This window comes from Daucus carota, chromosome 3 (assembly GCF_001625215.2).
Source record: "Daucus carota subsp. sativus chromosome 3, DH1 v3.0, whole genome shotgun sequence".
NCBI lineage: Eukaryota > Viridiplantae > Streptophyta > Magnoliopsida > Apiales > Apiaceae > Daucus > Daucus carota.
This window is the reverse complement of record NC_030383.2, coordinates 8,199,122-8,226,541: the sequence shown is the minus strand read 5'-3', so window position 1 is coordinate 8,226,541 and position 27,420 is coordinate 8,199,122. Positions and strand designations below refer to the sequence as shown.

General features: G+C 35.2%; 2 protein-coding genes across 6 annotated transcripts in view; both read right to left on the bottom strand.

Annotated features, from left to right (window-relative positions):
• Positions 1-11,363, bottom strand: part of LOC108214324 (alcohol dehydrogenase-like 7) — a 38,646-nt gene extending 27,283 nt beyond the window's left edge. The window contains exons 1-10 of one of the 3 annotated variants that reach the window (XM_064090752.1): positions 11,210-11,362; positions 10,827-10,963; positions 10,696-10,742; positions 10,053-10,378; positions 9,831-9,913; positions 9,666-9,741; positions 9,316-9,380; positions 8,984-9,079; positions 8,224-8,388; positions 7,777-8,141 (exon numbers count right to left, since the gene is read on the bottom strand). In XM_064090752.1, coding sequence (XP_063946822.1) covers positions 8,025-8,141; positions 8,224-8,388; positions 8,984-9,079; positions 9,316-9,380; positions 9,666-9,741; positions 9,831-9,913; positions 10,053-10,378; positions 10,696-10,742; positions 10,827-10,963; positions 11,210-11,249 — 1,152 coding nt within the window. In that variant the 5' untranslated portion in view covers positions 11,250-11,362 and the 3' untranslated portion in view covers positions 7,777-8,024. Of the gene's footprint in view, positions 1-7,776; positions 8,142-8,223; positions 8,389-8,983; positions 9,080-9,315; positions 9,381-9,665; positions 9,742-9,830; positions 9,914-10,052; positions 10,379-10,695; positions 10,964-11,209 lie in introns of those variants that run through there. The other 2 variants (XM_064090750.1, XM_064090751.1) reach the window with 2 other exon arrangements.
• On the bottom strand, positions 1,329-5,852 carry LOC108214325 (alcohol dehydrogenase-like 7). 3 transcript variants are annotated; one of them, XM_017386266.2, is made up of 10 exons: positions 5,777-5,852; positions 5,462-5,598; positions 5,304-5,350; positions 4,648-4,973; positions 4,434-4,516; positions 4,257-4,332; positions 4,008-4,072; positions 3,657-3,752; positions 1,566-1,730; positions 1,329-1,483 (listed from the first exon to the last, which is right to left on the bottom strand). In XM_017386266.2, the coding sequence occupies exons 1-10, from the start codon at positions 5,817-5,819 to the stop codon at positions 1,367-1,369; spliced, it is 1,155 nt and encodes a 384-aa protein (XP_017241755.1). In that variant the 5' UTR covers positions 5,820-5,852; the 3' UTR covers positions 1,329-1,366. The 3 variants fall into 3 exon arrangements, with proteins under 3 accessions (XP_017241755.1, XP_063946824.1, XP_063946823.1); XM_064090754.1 differs by lacking the exon at positions 1,566-1,730 and adding an exon at positions 3,226-3,390 and having other exon boundaries at positions 1,330-1,483; XM_064090753.1 differs by lacking the exons at positions 1,329-1,483; positions 1,566-1,730 and adding exons at positions 2,744-3,089; positions 3,226-3,390.
• Positions 11,364-27,420: the final 16,057 nt, after the last annotated feature.

Here is a 27,420-nt window from a genome sequence, read left to right as displayed (position 1 = left end):
CAAAATTTTATAATTTTCGCCATCCATTTTTTAGTTGTCCACTTTTTATTCAATTGTCAAATTGACAAAATATAATGGAAGATTCTCTAATTATTTTAAGAAAATAAAAATTGCATTCTAAAATATATTATTTTTACTTTACAATGATATAATTTTTTTAATATTTTTTCAACTATACAATAGATACAATAGATAGAACATTCAATCAAACTCTGATCAATTTGACTGTTCAATGTCAAAGTGGACAACTTTTAAGCCTTGTTTGGTACGTTGTTACCCAACACAGTAACCTACACTTCCATGAAACTCATTTTTGGTTGTACAACTTTTAATTCAAACTACCTAACACACACTTCGTAGGTATCTCAAGTTACACTAAAACACCGTATATATGTACAATATTTATAATATATTTTTCAAACATTCCTTATTTATAATATAATTATTATATATAAAATTATTGTTTGATATAATATTACCTGTTTATATACATTGATCTTAGTTTACTTTTAACTTAATATTTTATATATGTTGCAATTACTTCCGATACTAATTGTTATAATAATTTTATGTCACAATATTTTTGTATGTCAATATTTATAAAATCATGTTTATATAATTTTAATTTATACTTATTTTAATATAATTATAACTAATTATATTTTATAAGTTTTTTTAATGATATACATAAATACAATTTTAATTTTATAATATAACTAATATAATTATATCTATATTAATTATATTTTTATATAATTATTTTATCTAATTATAAAATTTAAAATTTCACTTATATATTAATATTTTTTTTATTTAATTTATAAATATCAATATATACTTTTTTCTTTTAACATTATATTAAAATGTATATAACTTTGTTTAATATTACATATAAAATTATTTTTATTTTTATATGTTTGTGTAAATTTATTAATTTAATATTACATCAATAATCAAATTTGCATAGTTACATACATATATAATTCAAACATAACTGCACGCTGTAAGTTCTAGTTATTGTGTAACTCTGAGTCCTGCTTACCAAACGAGGCCTAGTTCCAATTTTATTTTATCACAAAGAATCCAAGAAGAAAATCATCTTATGACATAAAAAAAAATCTCATTAAATCAAATCAACAAGATTGCGAAGCATTTTCCTTGTGGATAAATTTTAAAGACTTCCACGCTATGACATTTTATCGATGATTCGCATACAATCAAAATAAAATATAATTCATTAAAATCCGTAACTCGTATAAAATTTATTAAAATCTTAGTTGAATAGACACTAAATGGAGAAGGAAAAGCAAGGAAAAGTCGCATATAAACCGATATAAGTACCGGATATTGTCCGCCGGTAAGCTGATTATTTGTCCATCCAAATGACACATCTAAGGCTCTTTCCCTCTGTTAGTAACTCAAAAGCTTTGTTAAAGTCTTCCAGACTCACTTCATGAGTTACAAACTTATCCAACTCCAGCTCCTGAAGGTTTTCAAACAATTAGAGCAGATTCTCGAGGAAACAAAAAATATCTGATACAGAGCTCTTTCCGTTACTAGATTACCTTGTCCATGTAGCGTTTTAGCAGCATTTGAATGTCGGATTTAGGCTTCAGATTTCCAAATAGCGAACCCATGAGGGTTTTTCCATTATGAAGAACTCCAAAAGATGTGAAGCTCAACATTGCCGCTGGCTTGTCCACTCCCACTACAATTGTCTTTCCCCATCCCTGCAGTCACATTGATGATGAAACTTTTAGATGACCACTATCATTTTTTAGAGCTACTTTGAATGTCTGCTTTGTTTTACGGATCATCGGGACAACTGGTTGCAGGATTAGATAATAATTTGAAAGATATAGTTAAGCAATCGCAGAAGACCCTCTGTAAAAACCGAACCGAATTTAGGTTATCGGTTAACCGCGGTTAAAAAACCGAAAAACCGAAATTTAGATATTTTCCTACCGAAAACCGAACCGAAATAATTATATTGGTTAACCGAACAGAATTTTTTTCGGCTAATCGGTTCGGTTTTCGGTTAACGAACCGAATGCTCACCCCTAGTAAAAAATTGTCACGAGTTAAGTACTTTATCATCAGTTTTAACTTGGAAACAAGGCCGAATAACTTCAAGTAAAGCACATGTCAGAAGAAAATTAGGCTACAAATGTGAATTTAGGTACAATGAATTTTCCCTGTAAGTTAAGTGACAGATTGAGATAGAACATGTTAATTCCTGTGAAACTGAGCCAGTTTTTCATCTGCAAAATGTTAGACTGCTTTTCTGTTTGTAAATGAGAGAGGAAGTGGAGAATTAAGGATACCATTCTGCACCAAGCAAATGCTTCATGCAACAAGGATGCCGTACCAACACATTCGAAGCAATAATCGGCAACACCCTCAATCATCTCCATAATCAACTGTATGATAAAACATCTATCTATTTATATTGATCTTCATGCTACAAGTTGCTAATCACATCGTGCACTTTGACTTCTTTACTAAATTTTAAATAATCATCTTAACATAGTATTAACTTTTAAACCATTTCCTCTATATTGACAGTACCTGACAGAGATTGCATGTCAATAATCTTAAACGCAAAAGCTCAAAGAGACGCAAAATCTCAAAGTTGTCTGCTGAATATTACGTATGACTGCCTAAGCAAAATGAGGTAAAACCAAAGCTATTATCATCATCGGAAAAAGAAACCAGAGCTCGTTCAAGGACTTAAAAGCGCATATTTATGAACCAAAGAAATTTATTAATAATTAATAATATTAAATAAAACTGAACTAATATCACTGACCAAGGAGGTTTCTAATCGAATAATTTCATAAAATTGTTCAGAATCCAGATATATTTATTGATCTCAAAGAGGAAATATTGCATATAAATGTAACTCCACTTGAATTTCTTCACTTATTGCAGCTGGCAGCTGAGTGCAGAAGGCTGCAGGAACTCTCCTATTTGTTTTGGTCCATCCATATTATACATCGCACGCTCTTTCCCTCTAAAAGTAATTCAAATGCCTTGTTGATGTCTTCAAACTTGACTTCATGAGTCGCAAACTTATCCAGTTCCAGCTCCTGAAATTTCAGATCAACCATAGGGCTTATTCCAAGGAGAACAAAATAGTTTCTTTACTGCTTTTTAAAAATGATCTGTTCTGATCAATAAACATAAGCAACCTTGAATAGTTAAATCTAATAGATATCGAAATACCTTGTCCAAATATCGTTTTACAAGCATAGGAACATCAGATTTTGGTTTAAGGCTTCCAAACAGGCATCCTGTGAGAGTCTTTCCTGACCGAACAACCTCAACAGAAGACAAGGTCAAGTTTGAACCTGGCTTATCCACTCCCAAAACAACCGTCTTTCCCCATCCCTGCGAATGTATAATAAGAAACTCATCAATATATGTTTGTGTTAGGGAAGCACAATATTTCATCGTATAAAAGTTATAATTATCCTTATTAATTATTGCGTCTACTTAATGTTAATTCATATAGAGTTCATGATCTACTCAATAGTTTAATGCATCTCAAGAAAGACCATAGATGATGGATGGGACAAAAAAATCAGGCACAGGGTTTTTAGAGCAATATTAAACGCGGATTATTAATTACAGCAGTGCAAAGGAAATTGTGACACCTTTCGGCAGCAAGCGAAAGCCTCATGCACTAAGGATGCGATACCAACACATTCAAAGCAATAGTCTGCGCCACCATCAGTCATCTCTAAAATCACCTGCCGATGTGATATGAGAGACGAATTATTATTACTAACAATATATGTATATAATCATTCTCAGAAACATAACCATAGTTCATGAATATTTTAAAGTGAATAATGGCCAAAGTAGGTATGAATTCTCATTTCCCCTCTCCGTGTTAGCAGTCTGATGTATGTATTGGAAGATAGCTAATATACAAATATTAAAAGTAATAAAACAGAGTCAAATGAATATACAAAACTCTGTACAAGTTGACAGGCTTAGTGTACCTGGCTCACAGATTTTTCACCACATGTGAGAGAGTTCACAAAATCCGTCACTCCAAATCTTTTTGCTGCATGAGAACAATGGGACTCAATTTACAAGCTATTGAGAATCCATTTATCAACCAGACTGAATTAGTTATAGCTTGTATAGACAATTGGTCAATCTATTACTTTGATCTAGTATAACAGCCAAGAGATCACTGTATTTCACTTAACATCGACTGGAAAGAAAGTTCCACATTAATTTATTACCTATCTCATACTTGTCTTCATTCACATCGACACCAATTATTCGTTTAGCTCCACAAAGTCTTGATCCTTCTGAGACCTATGACATACATCATATCCCAAACTGATTATCCACACCAGAGCCATGTTATATCACATTTATTAAATTAAACAAATTCAGAACAGACTGCAGAATCATACAGCCAATCCTATAGCACCGAGTCCAAAGATGGCCACAGTCGATCCAGCTTCCACATTTGCAGTTTTCAAGGCAGCACCTACCCCTACAAGGATAACTTTGATTTAGTAATAGCAAGGTTCACACTCAGTAATATGAATAATTAAGAATGCTTGAAATATGAAGGAACTGAATATCTCATGCATGTGACTACTGACTAATAAAACAATAGAATACCAGTGGATACTCCGCAGCTGAGGAGGCATCCTCTATTTGGTGGGATCCTAGTATCAACTTTAACAATGTGAACAGTATCCACCACCGTATACTCGCTGAAACTTGAAATATATAAGAAATGATGCAAAGTTTCTCCATTAAGGTCAGTGAATCTGCTTTTCTGGTCTCTATGCAACCATGGAACAAATTCAAAAGGGAATTTGCTGCAAAGGTTGCTCTTGCTAGATATGCAATCTCCACATTCTCCGCAATCTGGCATAAAAACTGGGATGACAGTGTCCCCTACAGTTACCTCACTGACATTCTCCCCAACACTCTCGACAACCCTGAAGTTAGTCAAAAATATGAAATCTAGATAGTCATAACATTTTTGTATGTAACATTGAAGCTCACTAGCTCAGCCATGCTATTTTATTTTTGTGAGACATTAAACTTAACATGCGCAAGTCAGTGAAACCTTCAAAATAGAATGTAGCAAAATAGAAGAGTTATCTTGCTTTCTTTACTATCAATTAAAGAAACAAACATCAAAGGGATATGATATATCCTGGATTTCTATTTGGTTCTCTTTGCGAAATTCAAAACTCGTCAAAGACAAAATATATAAGTGCGTAATTGACTTGTAAAAAACAGTAAAAAGAACGAAAGAAACGCACCCGAAACATTCGTGACCAAGTATTCTGGGAAAATATGCAGGAGGATCCTGACCATAAACACAGGGGAAAAAATAAGAGAAAGAGAGTTGCAAGGAGATAGTGCCGAGTTAAAAATTCACAGCAAGTTAAAAAAAATAATTACAATAATCAAAGATTACTTTCATTTTCCAGAAGGTGACGTCACTGTAGCACAAGGAGGTGCAAATAATTCGAAGGCGGACTTCACCGGATTCCGGTGGAGCAACGATCACTTCTTCCATGCTCAGTGGCTCCCCTGCTTTCCGAGCAACCGCCGCTGCAATACAATCGACATATATACATAAACATTTAAGTTAACTTCTACGGAGAACTACATAACACAATTCTTGTATCCTCTTGCGGGAGGTCAGAATCAATTGGCAAAAAAAAAAACAACACAATTCTTGTTTCGTAAATTATTACGTGACATTCAACTGCGAGTTTGAAGAGCTTACCTCTGCATCGAATGGGTTTACCAGCTGTTTTGCTCTCTTCCATGTGGAGAAATCAGAAAACTCAAATATTACAATGAACAATATTAGTGATACACTAGAGTCTCTATATATAGTATAGACAAATACAAGTCACGTATCATGCATCAATGGCAGCGACATCTTGAGTATCTTTTATTTATGATAATTGACTTATCTTCGCTAATCACGAGTGCTTAAAAATACAAATCAGATATCTTTTCAACATATCAATTAGTTGTAAAATCGCGAGAATATCGATTTACATCAATCAATTCAAATCCCTCGTCGTCTTGTCTTAACATTTCCATTTTTTATTCAACCGTTTCAATTTTGTCAAATCAAAAAAAATCAATGTCAGTTTGTTTTCTGCATCACATTAAGAAAGTTTGGATACCCAGCTTGTCTTCTACGATTTGGGAATCTTTTGATGAATAATGATAAGAAGTATTTAGGTATTTCTTTTTTTTTTTGAAAAAAATATTTAGGTATCTTTTGATTAATTGCAAAAATTACGACTTCGTGCCCGGTGTCCACGCTTCTTGTACCTTGATATGACATTTACTGCAGTCCCAACTCAATAAATTTTTCAACGTATTATCTTCGTTATACAACAAATCCTTTTATAAATTATACTCTCGTATAAAATCATAATAACAATATAATTGTCTCGCTATATTGTATTAAAAACTTCACTTCTTCTTCTTTTTCATTTTTAAATCTTTAATATTCAGAATTCTAAAAAAATAATATTATTTATCAATAATATACAGGGTCTTTAGGACGTAGCGCTTGCTTAATCCCTAGTAATAATGAATAATATAATCATAAATTATCTTTTAAAGTGGTTCTTTATATATTTATAAAATAAAATTTCAAAAATAAAAAATAAAACAATAAAAATAAAATAAAATGTATTAGTCTATATACCTATCATCATGCTATCATCATACATAGATATAGTCATCCATATTTATTTGTTCAGTTTAACTATAGTTTCAAAATTTTATTACTTTCGCCGTCCATTTTTTAGTTGTCCACTTTTAACATTCAATTGTCAAATTGACAAAATATAATGGAAGATTCTTTAATTATTTTAAGAAACTGAAAATTGCATTCTAAAATATATTATTTTTACTTTACAATGATATAATTTTTTAATATTCAACTATACAATAGATAAAACATTCAATCAAACTCCGATCAATTTGTCTGTTCAATGTCAAAGTGGACAACTTAAAGGAGACATGAGGGTGTAATATGATATCAAGTGTGACTTATAATATTTAGTTTGACGTATAATTTAATGTTAATGTTATTGACATATAATAAATTTAAATATTACAAAATTATGTCTAACATAAGTTTTTTATCCCATTTGAAATATTAAACTTTGACGTATTTGAAAATTAAAATATTATTACTTATTAAATTTATTTGTCAAATAATAACAAAACAAATTAATAAGGGCAAAAGATACTATAGTATATATGAAATCTCACCAAAATCATCTCATGATATAAAAAAAAAAACCTCATTAAAATCAAATCAATAAGATTTCCAAGCATTTTCCTTGTGGTTAAATTTTAAAGACTCCCCCTCTGGGATATTTTATCGAGAATTCGCATACAATCAAAATAAGATACAATTAATTAAAATTCATAAATTATATAGAATTTATTAAGATCAAACTCCAGTCAATTTACTTCAAGGAGACATGAGGGTGTAATATGATATCAAGTTTGACTTATAATATTTAGTTTGACGTATAATTTCATGTTAATGTTATTGACATATAATAAATTTAAGTATTACAAAATTGTGTCTAACATAAGTTTTTTATCCCATTTGAAATATTAAACTTTGACGTATTTGAAAATTAATATATTATTACTTATTAAATTTATTTGTCAAATAATAACAAAACAAATTAATAAGGGCAAAAGATACTATAGTATATATGAAATCTCACCAAAATCATCTCATGACATAAAAAAAACTCATTAAAATCAAATCAATAAGATTTCCAAGCATTTTCCTTTTGGTTAAATTTTAAAGACTCCCCCTCTGGGACATTTTATCGAGAATTCGCATACAATCAAAATAAGATACAATTTATTAAAATTCATAAACTATATAAAATTTATTAAAATCTTAGTTGAATAGACCCCTAAATTGAGAAGGTCGCATATAAACCGATCTAAGTACGGGATATTGTCCGCCGGTAAATTGATTATTTGTCCATCCAAATGACACATCTAAGGCTCTTTCCCTCTGTTAGTAACTCAAAAGCTTTGTTAATGTCTTCCAGACTCCCTTCATGAGTTACAAACTTATCCAACTCCAGCTCCTGAAGGTTTTCAAACAATTAAAGCAGATTCTCGAGGAAACAAAAAATATCTGAGACAGAGCTCTTTCCTTTACTAGATTACCTTGTCCATGTAGCGTTTTAGCAGCATTTGAATGTCGGATTTAGGCTTCAGATTTCCAAATAGCGAACCCATGAGGGTTTTTCCATGATGAAGAACTTCAAAAGATGTGAAGCTCAACATTGCCCCTGGCTTGTCCACTCCCACTACAATTGTCTTGCCCCATCCCTGCAGTCACATTGATGATGAAACTTTTAGATGACCACTATCATTCTTAAAGCTCCTTTGAATGTCTGCTTTGTTTTACGAATCATTGGGACTACTGGTTGCAGGATTAGATAATGATTTGAAGAGTAAATGACATAGTGGTTGCTGAGTTTTGGCAAATTTTACAAAACGGTGGCTGGACTTTAAAACTACGGAATGGTGGCTAAACTTCACTTCCGCCTTTTAAAAATGTGGCGGCCGTCCATCTCCATTAGTTTTTTTGACGTGTTTGTAGATTGTAAAAAATGACTTGAAACATAACATGCACTTGCTAGTTAATCAGATCAGTTTGACAAGTAAAAAGGTGTCACGAGTCAAGTACTTTATTATCGGTTTTAACTTGGAAACAAGGCCGCATAACTTCAAGTAAAGCACATGTCAGAAGAAAATTAGGCTACAAATGTGAAGTTAGGTAAAGTGAATTTTTCCTGTAAGTTAGGCGACAGATTGAGGTAGAACATGTTAATTCCTGTGGAACTGAGCCAGTTTTTCATCTGCAAAATGTGAGACTGCTTTCTGTATGTAAATGAGAGAGGAAGTGGAAAATTAAGGATACCATTCTGCAGCAAGCAAATGCTTCATGCACCAAGGATGCCATACCAACACATTCGAAGCAATAATCGGCACCACCCTCAGTCATCTCCATAATCACCTGTATGATAAAACATCTATTTATATTGGGATCTTCATGCTACAAAGTTGCTAATCACATTTGTGTTCCATGTGCACTTTGACTTCTCTACTAAATTTTAAATAATCATCTAAACATAGTATTAACTTTTAACCCATTTCCCCTATGGTGACACTTGACAGAGATTGCATGTCAATACTCTTAAACGCAAAAGCTCAAAGAGATCAATTCAAACCAAAAGTGCACAAGTACTTTACCTGGCTTACAGGTTTATCCCCACAGTTCCGGGAATTGACAAAATCAGTGACCCCAAATTTCCCGCCTGTGAGAATAATAAAATGCATCACTACAATTATAACAAAACAAAACAAAGCAAAAGTGCGCCAGACATATCACACCCTCTTCCTCTAGTGGGAGGTTGAGGCTTCAAGTCTCGGGGGAGACCAGTGTCCTTGAGTATCATGGTAGGGATCCTCTTTACAACGTTGCTTGTCATTCACAATAATTAAACAAGCAATAGACCCAACTTTTATAAAAGAATCAAGAAGCATTCGCTCTTCTCATGAGCATAATGGTCAAGATGTAATGTATTGCAGCATTTCCTTACCCACTTCACGCTTGTCCTCATTCACATCCACGCCAATAATTCTTTTAGCTCCACGTAATCGTGCTCCCTCTGCAACCTAAACAATAAGTTTTGGAGTTCTAATAATCTACAAGCATAACCACGAATATTCTTAATCTATAGGTCAAACACATTGTCAGAGCATACCGCTAGCCCAATTACACCAAGTCCAAATATAGCCACAGTAGACCCTGCCTCAACATCTGCAGTTTTCAAAGCAGCACCTACCCCTGTAAAAAGGATATCAATTCAATGTTATACTAAATAATCGTTCGGGCAGTAAAGAGAAGCTGCTTCTAGGAGATCGACACATTATATAGAATTCAAATAACACTAATGTTTTATATGTAGTAATGTAATTGTCATTACCTGTTGATACTCCACAACTGAGAAGGCAGGCTCTGTCTGGAGGAATTTGCGGATCAACCTTAACTATGTGAGCAACATCGAGCACCGTGTACTGGCTGAAGCTGGAGATGAATAAGAAATGATATATAGTCTCTCCATTAAGGTCAGTAAATCTGCTTGTCTCCTCTCTATGCATCCAAGGACCAACTTTAAATGGAAGTTTTGAACATATGTTGCTCTTGGGGGACTTGCAAGTATTACATTCTCCACAATCGGGCAAAAATACTGGAACTACAGTGTCCCCTTCAGTAACATCATGGACATCCTCCCCAATGCTTTCTATTACCCTTTTTGTTAGAAACACCAAAACAGAGAAAGAGCTGAAGACTAAATTCAACCAAATATTCAACACTAACATATAAGTTAGGCAACAAGAAAGGAAAATTTGTAAAAATACCCGTATTTTCAAAAACTTCAAAAATACGGTGAAACTTGTATATGAGTTTGCAACGTTGATTGAAAGTAGTTGATTTTCTGGTTGCAACACTTACAACTTATGTTGCATAGTATAAGATTAGCACCGTATTTTTGAAAAGAAAATTTGAAACTAGGGATATTTTTGAAAAAAACCAAAAAGATATTTAGCTCAAATGAATAAGTATACCCATATGATTCGTGTCCAAGGATCCGAGGAAAATAACCGGGAGGATCCTTCAAAAAATAAAAGAGAGCTAAAGAGATAAATATTCGATAATACGATTCAACAAAAATAGAAAAGATAAATAGAGTGCAAACTCTTAATTTCCAGAAAGTGACGTCGCTGTGGCAAAGAGAGCTGCATATAATCCGAACTCGAACTTCGCCGCTTTTAGGAGGGGCTACTAGCACTTCTTCAATTACCAATGGCTCACCTGCTTTTCGAGCCACCGCAGCTGAACCACCAACAAAAAAAATACCGGGTCACGTTTCACTACAAACTATTTTAACTTAAACATAACACGCAACAGGTGCAAACATATGATCGGTTGCATTAAGACGAACTACATATCACTCTGTGAAATAAAAATCCACCAAAATGGACACTGGATGTGATCGTATGAACAAATATTTGTCTATGTGCGCAAATTTTTATGTCTTAAAAAGAGTAACATGAAAAGTTGAGTTGGGAGAGTTCTTACCTTTGCAGCGAATGGGTTTTCCGGCTGTTTTGGTGTCCATGTTTGTGCAAATTAGTTCATGTTGAAATCAACGCTTTAAAAAGTGAGGTGCCGGTCGGAGCTTCTTTGTTTTGTGATATTGATGGGCCCCTTTGCGTCAACCATTCTTGCATCACGTGCTTCTTGTATACCTAATTTCACTTTGTTTTTTTGTTCGTTTCGTAATTATACAAGAATTTTATTTATAAATAATCTTTTAAATTTAAGAATTCAAACAAATTATTTTAATATAGAATAAACTTTTAACCACTACCGAGCTATCCAACCACTCTCTAAAATATGAAATATTTAATAATATTTTAATTATAGCGTAAAATTTTGTTATATATGATTAAAATCTCATACAATGAAGGGTTTGAGTTCTAGTTAAAGGTGATATAATGTAATGGTGGAAGAAATAAAATTATTATATATTTAACTAAATTATAGATCTCACTTCGTTTACTTCATTTTCATTCATCTCAACCAAACACAATATTAGTATTTATTTTCAACCCATTATTATTTGGACTCTTAACTTCACCCAAAAATATAGCTCAATAAAAGTTGATGAAAATACTAAGGCTCCTTCAAATTTCTAACCACCCCGAACACATTCTTTACAAAACTAACCACCTTTTTTTTCACTTCACAAAACTAACCACCCTAATTCACATACACCAGGGGCGAACACCACAAAAAAAATTTTTGCAGCAGGCCCCTCCCAGGGGCGAACAACAAAGATTTTACCTTATATGTTCGCCCCCCCCACGGGCGAACATAAAAGGGAAAACTTTGTTGTTTTGCTCAAAAATTCTTCACTTCAGTTCGTTTATTTAATTTATAAAAAATTCAAAAAAAGGGGAAATTGTGATATATTATTTATATTATTATATTTTATAATATTATATTATATAATGATATAATATTACAAAATTATTTTATATTAAAATATAATATTTTAATATTTAAGGTCATATTTAAGCTCATAAAAGATAAATAATATTATTATTGTTTTATTTTTGTTAATCCGAAAACGTCATGTAATATCTTGTCCCGAATGCATTTGATCAAACACAGCACTTTTATTCATAGAAGATATTAAAACAACGATAACACGACTTAAATTGAAAAGCAGAAAACAATCACGACGAAACTACAGACCACTTAATCGTCCTCGGACGACATTACACTATCAGAATAATAATCCGGAGTGGTGACCAATGCAAGGTATTGTTGTTCCTTAAACCGGTCCCCTTCTTCCCGAAACATCCTAGCATCATCGTATAGACTCTGACGATGCAGTCGCAGATTCATGCGATTCTCCTCTTCTCTCGCTCTGAAGAGGGCGGCCTCCATCTGCTGCGGCGTTTCTCGAGGCATAGTACGAGCCCTTTGTTTACGAATTGGAATCCCAGCTAGTGCACAACGTTCCATGCACACTTCATGCCTACGCACACGCCACTCCCACTCATTCAACATGGTGGTAATCGACTGAGGGGAGTATCGTAAATTAGGGTTTAAAGAGTACGTAAAGTCATCATCACACCACCATTTTCTACCCATGGCAACAAACAGATCACCTGGTGTGTAACTCATGATTTATGATGAACTATATCTTGTGTGAGGTCTATGGTTGTGTGTGCATTGTGCATATTGTATGTGAACCTATTTATAGGCATAGCATAACATTGCAACGAAATAATGCTGATATTCACATGATCAATAGTTGTATCCCATAATGCTGATATTCACATGATCAACAGTAGTATCTCATAATGCAGAGGTTCACATGATGAACAGTATGTCATAAAGTAAAGGTTCTGCAGAAAGTAAGGCTGCATTAGAATTAAAGCCAAAGGACTTGTAAATTCCAAAATTATTATCAGATCCGGAAAGATTTTTAGCCACTTGTAATGCATTATTTTGAAGGGGAATAACTGCATCTTTCAATAACATATCAAACTGCAAGGACTTGTCATATCAAACTTTAATTATGAGTTGTCTACTCACCCCTTTAAATTGCAGCTACTGTTCTACTGCATTACAAGTTTGACTCAAAAAGATACAAGAAGTGCAGAGACTTGTCATTTCAAATATTTTAATTATTTTAATCAAATGTAATTTTATTTTCACTTTATGTAATGCTTGTGTTTCCTTTAATTTTATGTAATGCTTGTGTTCTTTTAATTTTATGTAATGCTTGTGTTTCCTTTAAATTACACATCCCTCAGTTTATGTAATGCTTGGATTAACAATAATAAAAAATAAGCACTAAAATATGTGGTTTTTTCGGTAATATGAATAATTTTGTTTAGGTTAATATAAATAGATATTGCTCATATCATTCTGATTTGCAAAAATAAAAACTGCAAATAAAAGTACATTTGATAAGTTCGAAGTCTTTAATATTCTCAATCCTGAGTTATGTCGACATAATAGTCGGAATCATAATCTTCATCATCATCTTCAGCATCAGCGGCCACCGAGGTATGCTTTTCATTGCAATCATAAAGAAAATTTGGCACATCTCCCCATACTTCCCAAAATTCAGCTTCTTCACGTGCATCAAGTTTCTTCTGCAGTGCATCACATTCTTTCATAATTCCAGCCATGTATCGATTGTAGCGAGCATCAGAAAATGGGATACCCAACCGACGAAGTCTGTCAAAATAAAGTTGTTGAACTTCAGGATAACGTTCCGACTCGTCTAATACCTCCTGATATGTCGGCACCCAATCTTTGCCCTTTCTGATTCTCCTAGTAGTAAACTTGCGGAAAGACTTGTTGAATTTCATCTGGGCCAGCTCTCGAGCGTGCTCTTCGGCCTGGCGACGTTTCTCCTGTAAGATCTCCTCTTTAAGGCTCATTGGAGCCCCCCCTGGATGCTGATTCGTCGCCATCCGTCCCATTGGTGGGCGACGCTTTTGTTGCACGACCGGTTGTTGGTTGTTCTGGTTGCTGCGCATTCCTCCCAACAATAGCTCCGGTTGTCTTCTCTCTTGTTTTTTTAGGCGTTTTTCATATCCGGGGGTCATTGGTGCCTTGCCCTTATCCATTCTGGGGTGATTGAAGTGATTAAAAGAAGAAGTGTTGCAATGACAAACAATAAAATGAGTGAAGTGTATGTGTTGAATGTATGGGGGAGAACATATTTATAGGACAGCTCCACATTGAATTATTGTTGTAATATTATGTATATTCAAAAGTAGTTGCAGTTATGACATAATTCAAAATTTGTATTATGGCAACTCCCTGCACTGCTCTTCTTGCATGTTTAAAATTTCGAAATGACAAGTCTCTGCTGCATTTTTGTCTAGGGTATCTTAAAATTTTCTTCAGCTTTCTTTTGCAGTTACTTTATACAAAGCATGCATATTACTGTAGAGTTGCAGTGTGTTGTCAAGCTATCATGTCATGCTTATTACTGTACACATGTGAACCATGTCTTTTTGCAGAACCTCTTGTATCTTTTTCAGTCAAACTTGTAATGCATGCACAGAAGAACAGTAACTGCAATTTAAAGGGCGAGTAGACTACTCATATTTAAAGTTTGATATGACAAGTCCTTGCAGTTTGATATGTTATTGAAGGATTCATTGATTCCCCTTGAAAATAATGCATTACAAGTGAACTGCAGCTTTTCTTTTTGCAGAACCTTTAATTTATGACCTACTGTTGATCATGTGAACCTCTGCATTATCAGATACGACTGTTGATCATGTGAACATTAGCACTAAGAATTTTTGCCTAACATTAATTCTTTGGCCAGTTGTCTTATAAATTGAACTCAATTTCAACATTTCAACATTTCAACTACGAAAATACATCGAAAACAATATTTCTTTCATTACTTCAACTGCACCAAGATGGAAAAGGGTAAAAGGCCAATGTCCCCCGGATACGAAAAACGCCTGCAACAGCAACAACAGAGAAGACAACAACCGGAGCTATTGTTGGGAGGGATGCGCAGCAACCTAAACAACCAACGACCTGCAGTAGCTCCTAAAAGCAAACCACCTCAGACGTTGGAGATCAAGCGGGATCATGCGTACTATTTGCAACGTAAGTTTTCCACTAGGAGAGCTCGAAACGGCAAAGATTGGGTGCCGACAGAGCAGGAGGTTGAGGATGAGGGGAGACGTTATCCTGAAGTTGATAAACTTTTAGAAGACAGACTTCGTCCGTTGGGTGTTGCATTTTCTGATGATCGCTACAATCGATACATGGCTGGAATTGAGCAAGAATGCGATGCATTGCAGGCTAAACTTGATGCACGTGATGAAGCTGATTATTGGGCAATTTGGGGAGATGTTGACGCTGAGGACGATGAAGATGAAACCGAAGAATATGGTTCCGACTATATTGTGGACATCACCAAGGATTGAGAACTTATGTCATGTTCTCATTTGAAAACAATATGTAATTTTCTTTAAGTTTATGTAAATTCAGTTTATGTAATGCTTCTGTTTCGTTTAAGTTTATGTAATGCTTCTGTTTCCTTTAAATTTATTTATGGGATAAATATCACGTTGGTGACTCGTTTCGTCCAAATGTATCAATTGAGTGACTCATTTCCAAATTGACTCAAATTAGACACTCATTAGAAAAATTTGTATCAAAAATATTACTCTATCGTTAGTGGAAATTTTGAAAATATTATATATTGAGTTTCACACATTTTTTATGAATGGTATTACATCCAAATGAAAGATTCCGAGTCCTACTATTTTTGCTAATATTTTTAGATTTTTAAAATTTTATCAACTATTTATTTTTAATTTTTTGATTGTTTTATTTGATTTAAATAAAAATAAATAGGAGAAGTTTTTATTCCGTTTATTTATCCCGTTTATTTATTGCTTTAACACCATAAGCAATAAGTTTATGTAAATTCAGTTTATTGCTTTCGTTTCGTACAAGTGCTTGAAACCCCTTTTATCAAAGGAGCAATTATAACTCCTCCTGCTCATGCACAGTATACGTATAGTCACATCCTATGCATTATTACACTTGTGAAGCACCAATTATTCAACTAGCTAGCCTACTATTCATGCACAGTATGTTTCTCTTTATATGTTGCAGCTCTCCATGCATATTGAATCACATCTAAACACAGCAAACCCAGTTTGAAACTCTTCAAAAATTAGAGAAGCACACAAACACCCAAAAACACACAACCACAAAAATGGCAAGCTACGTAAACGTGAACATCTTCTGGGGCGGTGAAATCGTGAAGCAAGATAACGATGTTATCTACACGGCTGATCCAAAAGAGATGAGGTTTATCAAATTCGGCACTACATTGGAAGAGTTACACGATATTGTGTATGAGGTTATGAACATAAGTAGGCATCACTGGAATTTGAAACTCAGTTTCAAATATCCTAGACTTGGTGTCGGTAACCTCGTAACAGGATATTTTGTAAAGTCCATTAGGTCGGACGACGATGTGAGGAGGATGCTAAGCATCCCCGGACGATTTTTGTATGGGATGGGAGACGTATGGATGTTTGTTGAAGCTGAGAGTGTTGCTCAGCAAAGCCAACCCTATGAAGCCCCATGGACCCAACAATCTGGGCAGTCGCATACATTTCTTGATAGCCAACAATATGATGGGAACTATGCAGGAAACTATGGTGGGGGTTACGGTGGCGACTATGGAGGAAGCGAGTTGGGGTCTATGGCCGGATGGTCAAATAGCGTATTCCAAAGTGGCTACAACTACGGGACCGTAGGGCATACAGAAGTTGCTGAGGAGGACATACAATTGTCGCAGCCTCGTCAAACGCGAGACAGAAGTGCAGTTGTGAATCTTGCACTTCACGGGGACGAAGAAGATGAAGAAAATGCCACGGAAAGAGCATTAACTACAAGTGACGATTCGGATTGGAATCTGTCAGACGAAGAGGTTGAGGAAGAATCTGAAGACTTTTCAGAAGCCGACTCGGATGAAGTCCGAGAGGGGAATACCTCGTTGCAGACGCGCGATATGTCTGTTTATGTACCAAGGGCTGCATGGTTTGGATCTCAGCAGTACGAGACTGAGATAGTGTCCAATGTGGACACTATCATGTCCCACGGGTTCAATCCATCCGTTGATGAGTTAGGCGTCGGAGCCATGTTTCGTAACAAAGAGGTTCTAATCTCGGCGGTTAAGGAGGCACATATTAAAATGAATCGGAACTTTGTTGTGCAAAAAAGCACTACGCAAAAATACAAAGTCAAGTGTACAGTCTATGATTGTAAGTGGAAGTTAAGGGCGGCGAAGAAAAAGCAGCACGGTATGTTTGAAATCACAGAATGTCCTGAGACACACACGTGCTTGTTGGATAGGCCGACACAGGATCATAAGAAGATTTCAGCAAAAATGATAGGGTCATTGGTTGCTCCACACGTAAGTCGCACAACCTATTGTCTCTTATTGACACTGATTTTTTGTCCTTTTGATTGTTAATACTTGTTCGTTTCAACAGATTTCACAAACCCCAAATCTTAGGGTAACAAACATTATAACAATGGTGAACGATGAGTTCCAGCACATTGTTAGTTACAGCAAAGCGTGGAGGGGGAAGATGGCTGCAATGGAGACCCTTTATGGCAATTGGCAGACAACCTATAATGAGTTACCACGGTTCCTCTCTGTCATGGCAAGTACAAATCCAGGGAGCTTAATGGAGATTGATGCGGTTCCACATCAAACTGAGATTGGCAAATCTGTATTTGTTCGCGCATTCTGGTGTCTGAAGGCGATGATTGATGGCTGGCAGCACGCTCGCCCAGTCATTTCAATTGATGGTACATTCCTCAAGGGAAAGTACAATGGAAAGTTGCTGGTTGCGGTGGGAGTGGACGCTAACAACCACCAATATCCAATTTGTTTTGCCCTCGTGGATGAGGAGACTACGGAGAACTGGTCCTGGTTCCTACGTCTTCTACGAATACATGTATGCCGAGAGAGACTTGGCGTTTGTATTATATCGGACCGTGCCCCCGGGATCCTCGCTGCAGTGAATGACGAGCGCAACGGCTTCACTGAACCTTTTGGTGTTCACAGATACTGCCTCCACCATGTGAGAAGCAACTTCTCGAAACATCACCCGGGAAATGAGTTGAAGATGTACATGTGGGTAGCAGGCCGAACACCACAAATAAGAAAGCACGAGGCTTACATGAAACATATTGCCTGCATTTCTCCCCAAGCATTGACATATTTGCGGGAGATAAATCCTGCCTTGTGGACCATCTGTCATGACAAAGGCCACGCTCGTTACGGCCAGGCCACTACCAACGTGACGGAGAGTTTCAATGGCAACATTCGACAAGCTCGCTTCCTACCGGTCACCGCAATGATGGAATTCCTCTTTTACAAAACTGTGAGGACGGTGAACAAGGAGAGAAACGCTGCTCTAGAAAGCATGCAAGAAGGGCATGAACTCTGCCTGCGAGCTAGGAGAATGTTGGAAACCAATACTGAGAGGGCTAACGCCCACCACGTTGAAACATTTAACCGGCAAAGTGGTTTATTCTCCGTAAAGACGCGTAGGTACAGGTTCAAAGGTGTGGAAAAGGGCGGAAACACACAAGTCGTGGACATCAGAAGGGGTACTTGCACGTGCGGGAAATGGGCCTGTCATTGCCTTCCATGTTCTCATCTGATTGCTGGGTGTAATCGTAATTCCATAAACTGTAAACAGTGGATCGGCCCTTACCACTACACTCCCGTTTTGCAAAATATGTGGGAGCCTATGATATATCCGTTACCAGCAACCGGCTATTGGGATGTGCAACTCCCATTAGCATGGCAAAGGTATGGAACCGTGGTGCCGAACGAGGCCATGCGAAAGAGAAGAGCAAAGCGAGGCCAAAGGGGGCAGTCGGTGAGAATACGGACCGAGATGGACGGTTCCCGAACGGGACACAAATGTAGTCGGTGCAAGCAAGAAGGTCACACGAAGCGGAACAAGAAGTGCCCCATGTACAATGCATAATACATTGTACACATATTAGATGTTACTATGTATTATTTTGCCTCAGTGACTTAGTAAGGCAAGAAAAAGTCTTGTAACATTTCTAGTTGATTTAATGAATTTTCCCGGCTCTAAACATTTAAATCGCATTATATTATAGTTCCCAATTTTCCAACCAAATATTAGAAATTTTTAAAAGTTCATTGACCGCATAGACACAATACTTATTTTTAAAATTTTAGTCTTACATTTGTATATTCTACGGTTTGATTATTCATCATGTTAAAGGTGTAAAGCTCGCCAAATATGTTATTACTTTATCAAAAAAAAAAATAAAACATGCTGTTCATGAAATTAACTCATTTTGTATTATGTATCAAATAAATTTAGAGAAATTAATTCATTAATAATTTCAGTACAATATGTCAAATTAAAAAATACATAATATAATATCATATCAATATTTCGAATATAATAAATAAATGAAAGCATAATGAAAGAAGCTAATTAGTTATGTTCGCCCGAAGAGAGGGCGAACATATAATGGGTTGTTTTGTAAATATTGAATTGATATTATTTTATTGATTAAAAATGTCATCAGTTGAAGTGATAATTGAGTAAATTTGTTTATATATAGTTAGAACTAAGGCCATACACATACTCGAACTTCTCATCTGCTCATACTAAAAACATCTCATGGACAAGCAGAAAAAATCTAGAAAGCTTGACGACGGGATGGAAGAATGGAGTTGTACAAAAACGAGAAGACTTGTTTCAATTGCCATGGAAAGGGATGCGGAGAAGATGAAGTTTGCTACGGAGATGAGGTTGTTGGAGTATCGAGAAGCGAGACAGGGCAAACACTGGGTGCCGACTAAGGATGAGACCCATATTGAAGTTCTGCATGGAGTCGGTCGCCCGCTACGTGAATATCACTACAGAAAAGACCGGGATATAAATGATGCCTTCTTGAAAGGAAAGATCACGGATGAGGAAAGGATAGGTTTGCTGAGAGAAAGCTCGGCAGAATACGCTGCAAAAGTAAAAGTCATTGAGAAATCAAATTTTGATGCTTATGCAAAGCAGTTGTAATTTTGTTTTCAAAAGAAATAATAAAGATGCATTTATTCGTACTTATATTTATTGGAATAAAATACAAATGATATTTGTCAATCAGAATCATTGGCACCGGTTGAGTCTTCGTCAGACATGTAGAAATCCGAAATGTAATTTGGATTTTGAAGCAGTGCACATTCTTCTTCGAAAGACATTTCTCTTCCGCTAGCAGTTGCCGAGTCTCTGGCCAACTGATACATGTACATACGACATCGGCGCAACAACATTCTGTTGTTCTCTTCCCTGATCTGCTCCACTCCTGCAATCACTTTCATTCGATATTCACCCCAACTACCCTGGAACCTATATTCCGGATAAATAGCTAACGAGTCACGGGCCGGGAGTTTTGCACCTAGAGCTATAAGATCATTTCTCAACTGGTCGGATTCTTCAAGACGATGAGCCCACTCGCGCCGAACACCAGCGAAATACTCTCTCGGATCGCTGTATTTTAAACTCTCGTAATCATCATTTCTTTCTACTAGCAACCACTTTCTACTTGATGAGTACATTGTGGGTGTAATTATAGATTGAAAGTTTGAAGGTGTCTCTATGTGTATAAGTTCAGAATGTGAAAGCAAATATAGAGTTCAAAAGCACTGTAGCCATGTGAATATTTTCGGTGCACAGAGAGATTCGTCCTCTGTAGCCTTTGACTGTAGCCATGTGAATATGTTTGGTGCACAGAGAGTAAATGACTGTAGCCATTTGAATATGTTTTGGACTTTGCAATGATAAAATGGTGCAGAGAGATTCGTCCTCTGTAGCCATGTGAAATTATTGTGGCCTTTTGCAATGATATTGTGGCCTTTTGCACTGTAGCCATGTGAAATTGTTGTATTCTGCCCTTTGCACTGTAGCCATGTTAATGGTTCAGTACACCCATGTGAGTAAAGTGGTGGAGGTGTGTGAAATGCTTCCGGCCATGTGAAACTGCATAGATTCCCTTACTGTAACCATGATAAAAGTAAAGTAAATGGCATAGTGGGGGGTGCTGTAGCCATGTGAGGCACTACATTGGCAGAGATTCCATTATTTTCTTCAGCAATAATGGGGTGTCTTCCAATGCTGTTTAACTTATGCACATCTGTCTATCTATCTTTATAACTGTTCCAATTGTATGTTGATGCGTACTATGTTTGTGTGGCTTTGTTAGTGTTAATCAACAATAAAATTCATGTTATGCAGGGATGTTTGTCATTTATTATGTTATGTCATTTGTTATGTTATCATGTAAACGGAAAGTGCTAACATTATACAACAATATGAGTGAACAAAATACATAAATATAATAAAAGTACATAAACCGTTCTACCCGAATAAAAGTACATAAAGATAAACATAATGCATTATCAAATGCATAATAAAAGTGCATACACATAAACAAAGTACATACGAGGGGAAGCCAAAAAGCCTACTTCTTCGTATGCCCGAAGAAGTGACTTCCAGTGTGACATCTACGACCCTTCCCCTTCGCAGCTCTAGGTGGCTGCTGTCTCTGCTCATGCTCGGATGGCTCCTCATGGTCAGACTCATCCTCAACCTCCGACGGCTGTGCTGCTGCTCTCGGTGGACGCACAGGTGCGTACGCCCAGGGGCTACTATCCCCCGCAAATGCAGCAAAAGCGGGTAAAGGTGTGGTAAAACCCTCGCCGCTGGTGGACATCATCGGAGTGAACGTGACAGGTGGACTCCCGAATCTGTATGTACTGCTCCCAAAGGACGGCTCCTGGGTGAATGGGGGAGGTGTGTGATCCTCTAAGAATGACATGTCAGGACGATATACATATGACTCTGACAAGTGATCCTGTGACGGACCCTCATCGTCCTGTGCCTCATCATCCCCTAATCTGCTCCTTTGGGGCCATGCACCCCCCTCAGATGTAGAAGGCTGAATGAATGGAGACCAACCACCAGCCTCAAAAGTACCTGCTCCATCATGACCTGCAGAATGTGAGGTGCCTGCAAGGTGTGAGCTACCCACATGGGTGTAGTAAGTGCCCTCTTCGGGCACTACCGGTGTGACTGGTGGTCGTCCCCTACGCCCTGCAGGAGCCCGTGCCCTAGGTCTGGCAGGGGCCTGTTCCGTAGGTCGACGCTGTACACGAGTAACCATATCCTGTAAAATATGGTTTGCCAGGCCCAAATCAGGAGCATAAGGGTCAATGGCACGCTGCATAGCGGATAACTGCTCCTCCTGTTTACAAACATGTATATTTAAGTCAGAACAGTGTACAAAACAAGCTGAGAACATGTATATTTAAGCATGTATATTTAAGCATGTATATTTAAACATGTATATTTAAGCTGTATATTTACCAGTTCCGGTGTCGAGAGCTGTGTTCCCTGGAAGGCACCCTCCTGCTGTGGCCAGTGTAAGGGGTTAATGATGATTCGACGTGTGACCCTGTGGAACCATGGCAGGTATGAGGCAGTGCAACCCTCGCCATGCATAAGTGGAGGAGATGCGAGGGCACGCTCCATGCGCGTATCCCAAAGATCAACAAATGGCTGCCTCGCGTACATCCAATCAATCTGCTCGTTGTAGTGGTCGTGCAGCTGCTGATGTTTCATTAAATCCAATATTCGAAATAATTTTAATTTTAATTGTAATAATATAACATTGTGATTTTAATTTTAATTGTAATTATGTCTAACTAATTTTACAAATCTGATTTTTTTATTTTATATTATATTTTCATTTATTCAAAATATTGTGATTTCATTTTTTTTTACAAATCTGAAAAATATGCTAATATTGTAATATTTCATTTATTTTATTCGAAAAATTTCCTGTATTGTATAAAATTTCTCTAAATTTACTTTGAAATTCGAATTAATTTAATTTAATTAAATTTATAAAAACTGAAATTATGTTGATTATATTTATAATATTAATTGTAATCCCAAAGATTGTACTATATTTATTATTTTACATTATTACTTAATTTTAATTTTACTTGTAATAATATAACATTGTGATTTTAATTTTAATTGTAATTATGTCTAACTAATTTTACAAATCTGATTTTTTTATTTTATATTATATTTTATATTACTTAATTTTAAATTCGAAATAATTATCTCTAACTATTTTTACAAATCTGATTTTTTTTATTTATTGGAATAATATAACATTGTATAATTTAAATTTTTATTCTAATAAAAAAAACGTATTTCCTAAATTTAAGGGAGTCGTTGAGTTTTATTCAAAGTCTTTCTTATCGAACTAACCCATGCTTAAAGCTAACCAAGGCCAACTAACCTATTTCATTTAATGGTGTCAAGTTTACTTTTAAATTCGATTTAATTTAATTTCATTAAATTCAATAAAAGCTAAAATTAAATTGATTATATTTAATCTACTCTTAACGTAAATAATACAACAATCATCACCAACTACTAATCTATTTAATTTAATGGTGTCAAGTTTACTTTTAAATTCGATTTAATTTAATTTCATTAAATTCAATAAAAGCTAAAATTAAATTGATTATATTTAATCTACTCTTAACGTAAATAATACAACAATCATCACCAACTACTAATCTAAACTAAAATTAGCACTACCACTACTAATCAACAACAATCATCACCAACTACTAATCTATTTAATTTAATGGTGTCAAGTTTACTTTTAAATTCGATTTAATTTAATTTCATTAAATTCAATAAAAGCTAAAATTAAATTGATTATATTTAATCTACTCTTAACGTAAATAATACAACAATCATCACCAACTACTAATCTAAACTAAAATTAGCACTACCACTACTAATCAACAACAATCATCACCAACTACTAATCTAAACTAAAATTATCACTAACATAAGCTACTACCAAATACCAACTAACAAAACCCATTATAAATTATCAAACAAATTACTAATCAAGCTTGTCATATAATTTGTATCTACTAGCAACTAAGATCAATCATTATCAAATTTATAAAAATACATGCATGCATTTTAATGAGATTGAGAATGGTGGAAAAACCTTCAAAATGGGTGAAATTGATTAATTGATCCGGTGAAAGTAGCAAAGCAAGCTCCTTTTTCCCCCCTTTTCTCTGTCCGGATCACCCTTTCTTCTACAAATTGAAGCTTGCGGTGTGTGTAAAATCTGAAAATATGTTTGCTGGTTGCTGCGGCGAAGATGAAGAAGAAACAAAGGGGTTGGGGTGGGTTTAAGGGGTAAAAGGGGACACGTGGCCGCCCCTGACTGGGCCGGACACGTCACAGCTTCACAGGTATGTTCGCCCGTAGCAGGGGCGAACACACTTGCCTGGAATTGTACTGTTCGCCCGTAGCAAGATCTCGGCTGAAAAAAAGGTTTTCTTCTGTGTTCGCCCGAGGGGTGTTGAATTAGGGTGGTTAGAAATGTGAAGTGAAAAAAAAGATGGTTATATTTGTAAAGATGATGTTCAAGGTGCCTAGAAATTGGAAGGAGCCAAAATACTAACATGTTATAAAGTTGTCGAAAGGAATGCAACTTGCAACGGCATCGCACACATGAGGCGGGTCCTCTGCTACTTTAATGCAGATATTTCTTTGGACCTCTGATATTTAAATTAGTTCGATTAGCATTGTGTCTTTTGAGTGAGCGTCTTTTAACAACAATGTTTTGTGCAATGAAGTGAAATTGATAATTTGTTTTAAATAGAGTGATGAGCAATGATATTTTTTTATTTTTAATTAATCACACATTTTATGTTCGGTATAGTTAAATAATACAATGACGTTGACATTTACCAGAATCGACATAATAGATATATATTCATAATATCGACATTTACGAGGATCAACATAATAAAAAGATTTTAAGTGTCGATATTAATTGAAACGACACTTTTAAACATTAAAAATGTTGACTAACACAAGTCGACAGACACTATATGTGCAGCAGAAATTGAAATCATCATCGATTAACTATACATCTGATGATAAAAATATCAACCGTGTCGATTTTACTTTTAACCGACACTCAAAATTCAACGTCTATAATCTTTTTCACTTGTGAAAATAATTAATTCTAATAATTAGGATTTGTATGTCATATATCATCATCGATTTCATCTTTGGTGTTATTCTGTTGTGTTTGATGATTTGGATTGGAAAAGAAGTTGGATTGGAAAAGAAGTACTATAATGTACTGGGCTGTCATATAAATAAATAGTACATTTCAAATTGGCCATTACAAAACTGTTGCAGTAGCTATAAAAAACGTTGCAAACAATATAAAAAAACAGTTGTCATCATTATATAAACTGTTGCTAAAACTGTTGCCAAAAATATGAGTCAGCAGTGGACCCCACGTGGCAGCGGGACACGTGGCAACGGGGCCACATGGCAGTGTCCAACGTGGCCGGAGAGCCACGTGGCAGTGCTGCCACGTGGCAGTGGGACCCACCAAGCAGTTCTTGGTGGGTCCCTTTTTTCAAAATCGTGCCTTTTTGGCAACGGAATTAAAATGTTGCACAAACTGTTGCCTTTTCTGGCTATGGCAACGCCAAAAATACTAACAGTCGAAAACCGTTGCCATTGCACATTTTCAGCCTGCTGCAACAATTTATGGGCCTCTGGCAACGTATTTGTAATGTTGCTGAAAGCCATCTATGGTGTAGTGTTAATGTTCTATTATATTAAATAAATCATGTAATATTTTATCTTTATCAAATGTATTTTAGTTATAAAATGACTACGGTATTATTATTATAATTTATATTAAAATTAATTAATCTTTTTGAAAATATATATGAATATAATAATGATGATTGAATTTGAATTTATATTGGAGAATTGTAAAGATATTTAAAATCAGAATATATTAATACGTCATAATGATGATAAAACTTGAATTATATATTTTTAGATCATATGAGTGGAATTAAATTCGGATCTAAAATAGTTGATTATCCAAATTAAGAGATCATTACAGTCATGCAATTCTATAGTTGAGGCTAGTGTTGGTTAAGAATCACCCATCTCACATGTGTCAACCAAATAGCCGCTGCTTTAAACACTAGGCTTAGGGGTGTACATGGGTTGCCCAAACCGTTTAAACCGACCCAAACCGGCCCTATTTTCGGCCGAACCAAACCGAAAATTTTAAACCGTTTTTTAATTGGGTTGAATCGGCTCCAACCCGATTTTAATGGGTTGGGCATGGTTTTAGATTTTATTTGGCCAACCCAACCCGAGGGTATTTTAATAAAAATACATTATATATATATAATATATATCTAACAAAATTGTATATATATAAAATATAGCTACTCAATTGAAATTATAACATTGGTGTGATAAAATTGAATTATAACATTGGTATCTTTCCTCGAGTTTCTTTTAAAATATCGTCCTTGCACATTTGTCATTCGTCTACTTGCCTTTGAGAGTTCGATAGTGAAGCTACTATTCTTTAAAAGTCCGAACTTGTTTTAATACTCTATAATTTATAGGTTGTGTAGCAATTTTAAAACTACGATTTAGTACTTAGTAACCCGTCAAACCGACCCAAACCAACCCAACCCGAAGTATGACAAATTGGGTTGGGTTATAAATTAATTTTAATGGGTTGGGTTCGAAAATTAGCAAACCGAATTTAATGGGTTGGGTCGATAAAAAACCTAAACCGGGCCAACCCGACCCGCGTACACCCCTAACTAGGCTGGCCAAGCATTTGATCCAGCTGATGATATTAATACTACCGTGGAGCTCAAGCAAGATGTGGGCCCTGTGCGGAAAAATATAAAATAATAATTTATTTATGTGTTAAAATCAATCTTTCTCTTTATTTTCTCAGAAAAAAATAGCTGAGGAGAAATAAAAATTATAGAAATAAAAGTATTAATAATCAGATCTAGTCGAAATAACAAACGACGCTAATACTCAAATAAATATTATAATTCATGTATTTAAAAATTATTTTTCAATTCAACTATTATTTATAAAGTTCACAAATTTAAATTTCAATATATTTTTATTCTTAAATTATTTATTTTCTTTAACTATTTTAAAAATAAACCTGAAATCTGAAAAAAAGGATAACATCCTTGACTATAAAAAAAAGCAGAAAATTTATTGAGAATTAAATAGTTAAGTTTATTA

What these genes read in the sequence shown, in the direction of transcription:
- LOC108214325 (XM_064090753.1), bottom strand. Translation starts at nt 5,819, where the DNA reads ATGGAAGAGAGCAAAACAGCTGGTAAACCCATTCGATGCAGAG. An exon ending in TAAACCCATTCGATGCAGAG is followed by an intron (nt 5,599 to 5,776) that starts GTAAGCTCTTCA and finishes ATTGTATTGCAG; the next exon opens with CGGCGGTTGCTCGGAAAGCA. An exon ending in CAGCTGCGGAGTATCCACTG is followed by an intron (nt 4,517 to 4,647) that starts GTATTCTATTGT and finishes TTATCCTTGTAG; the next exon opens with GGGTAGGTGCTGCCTTGAAA.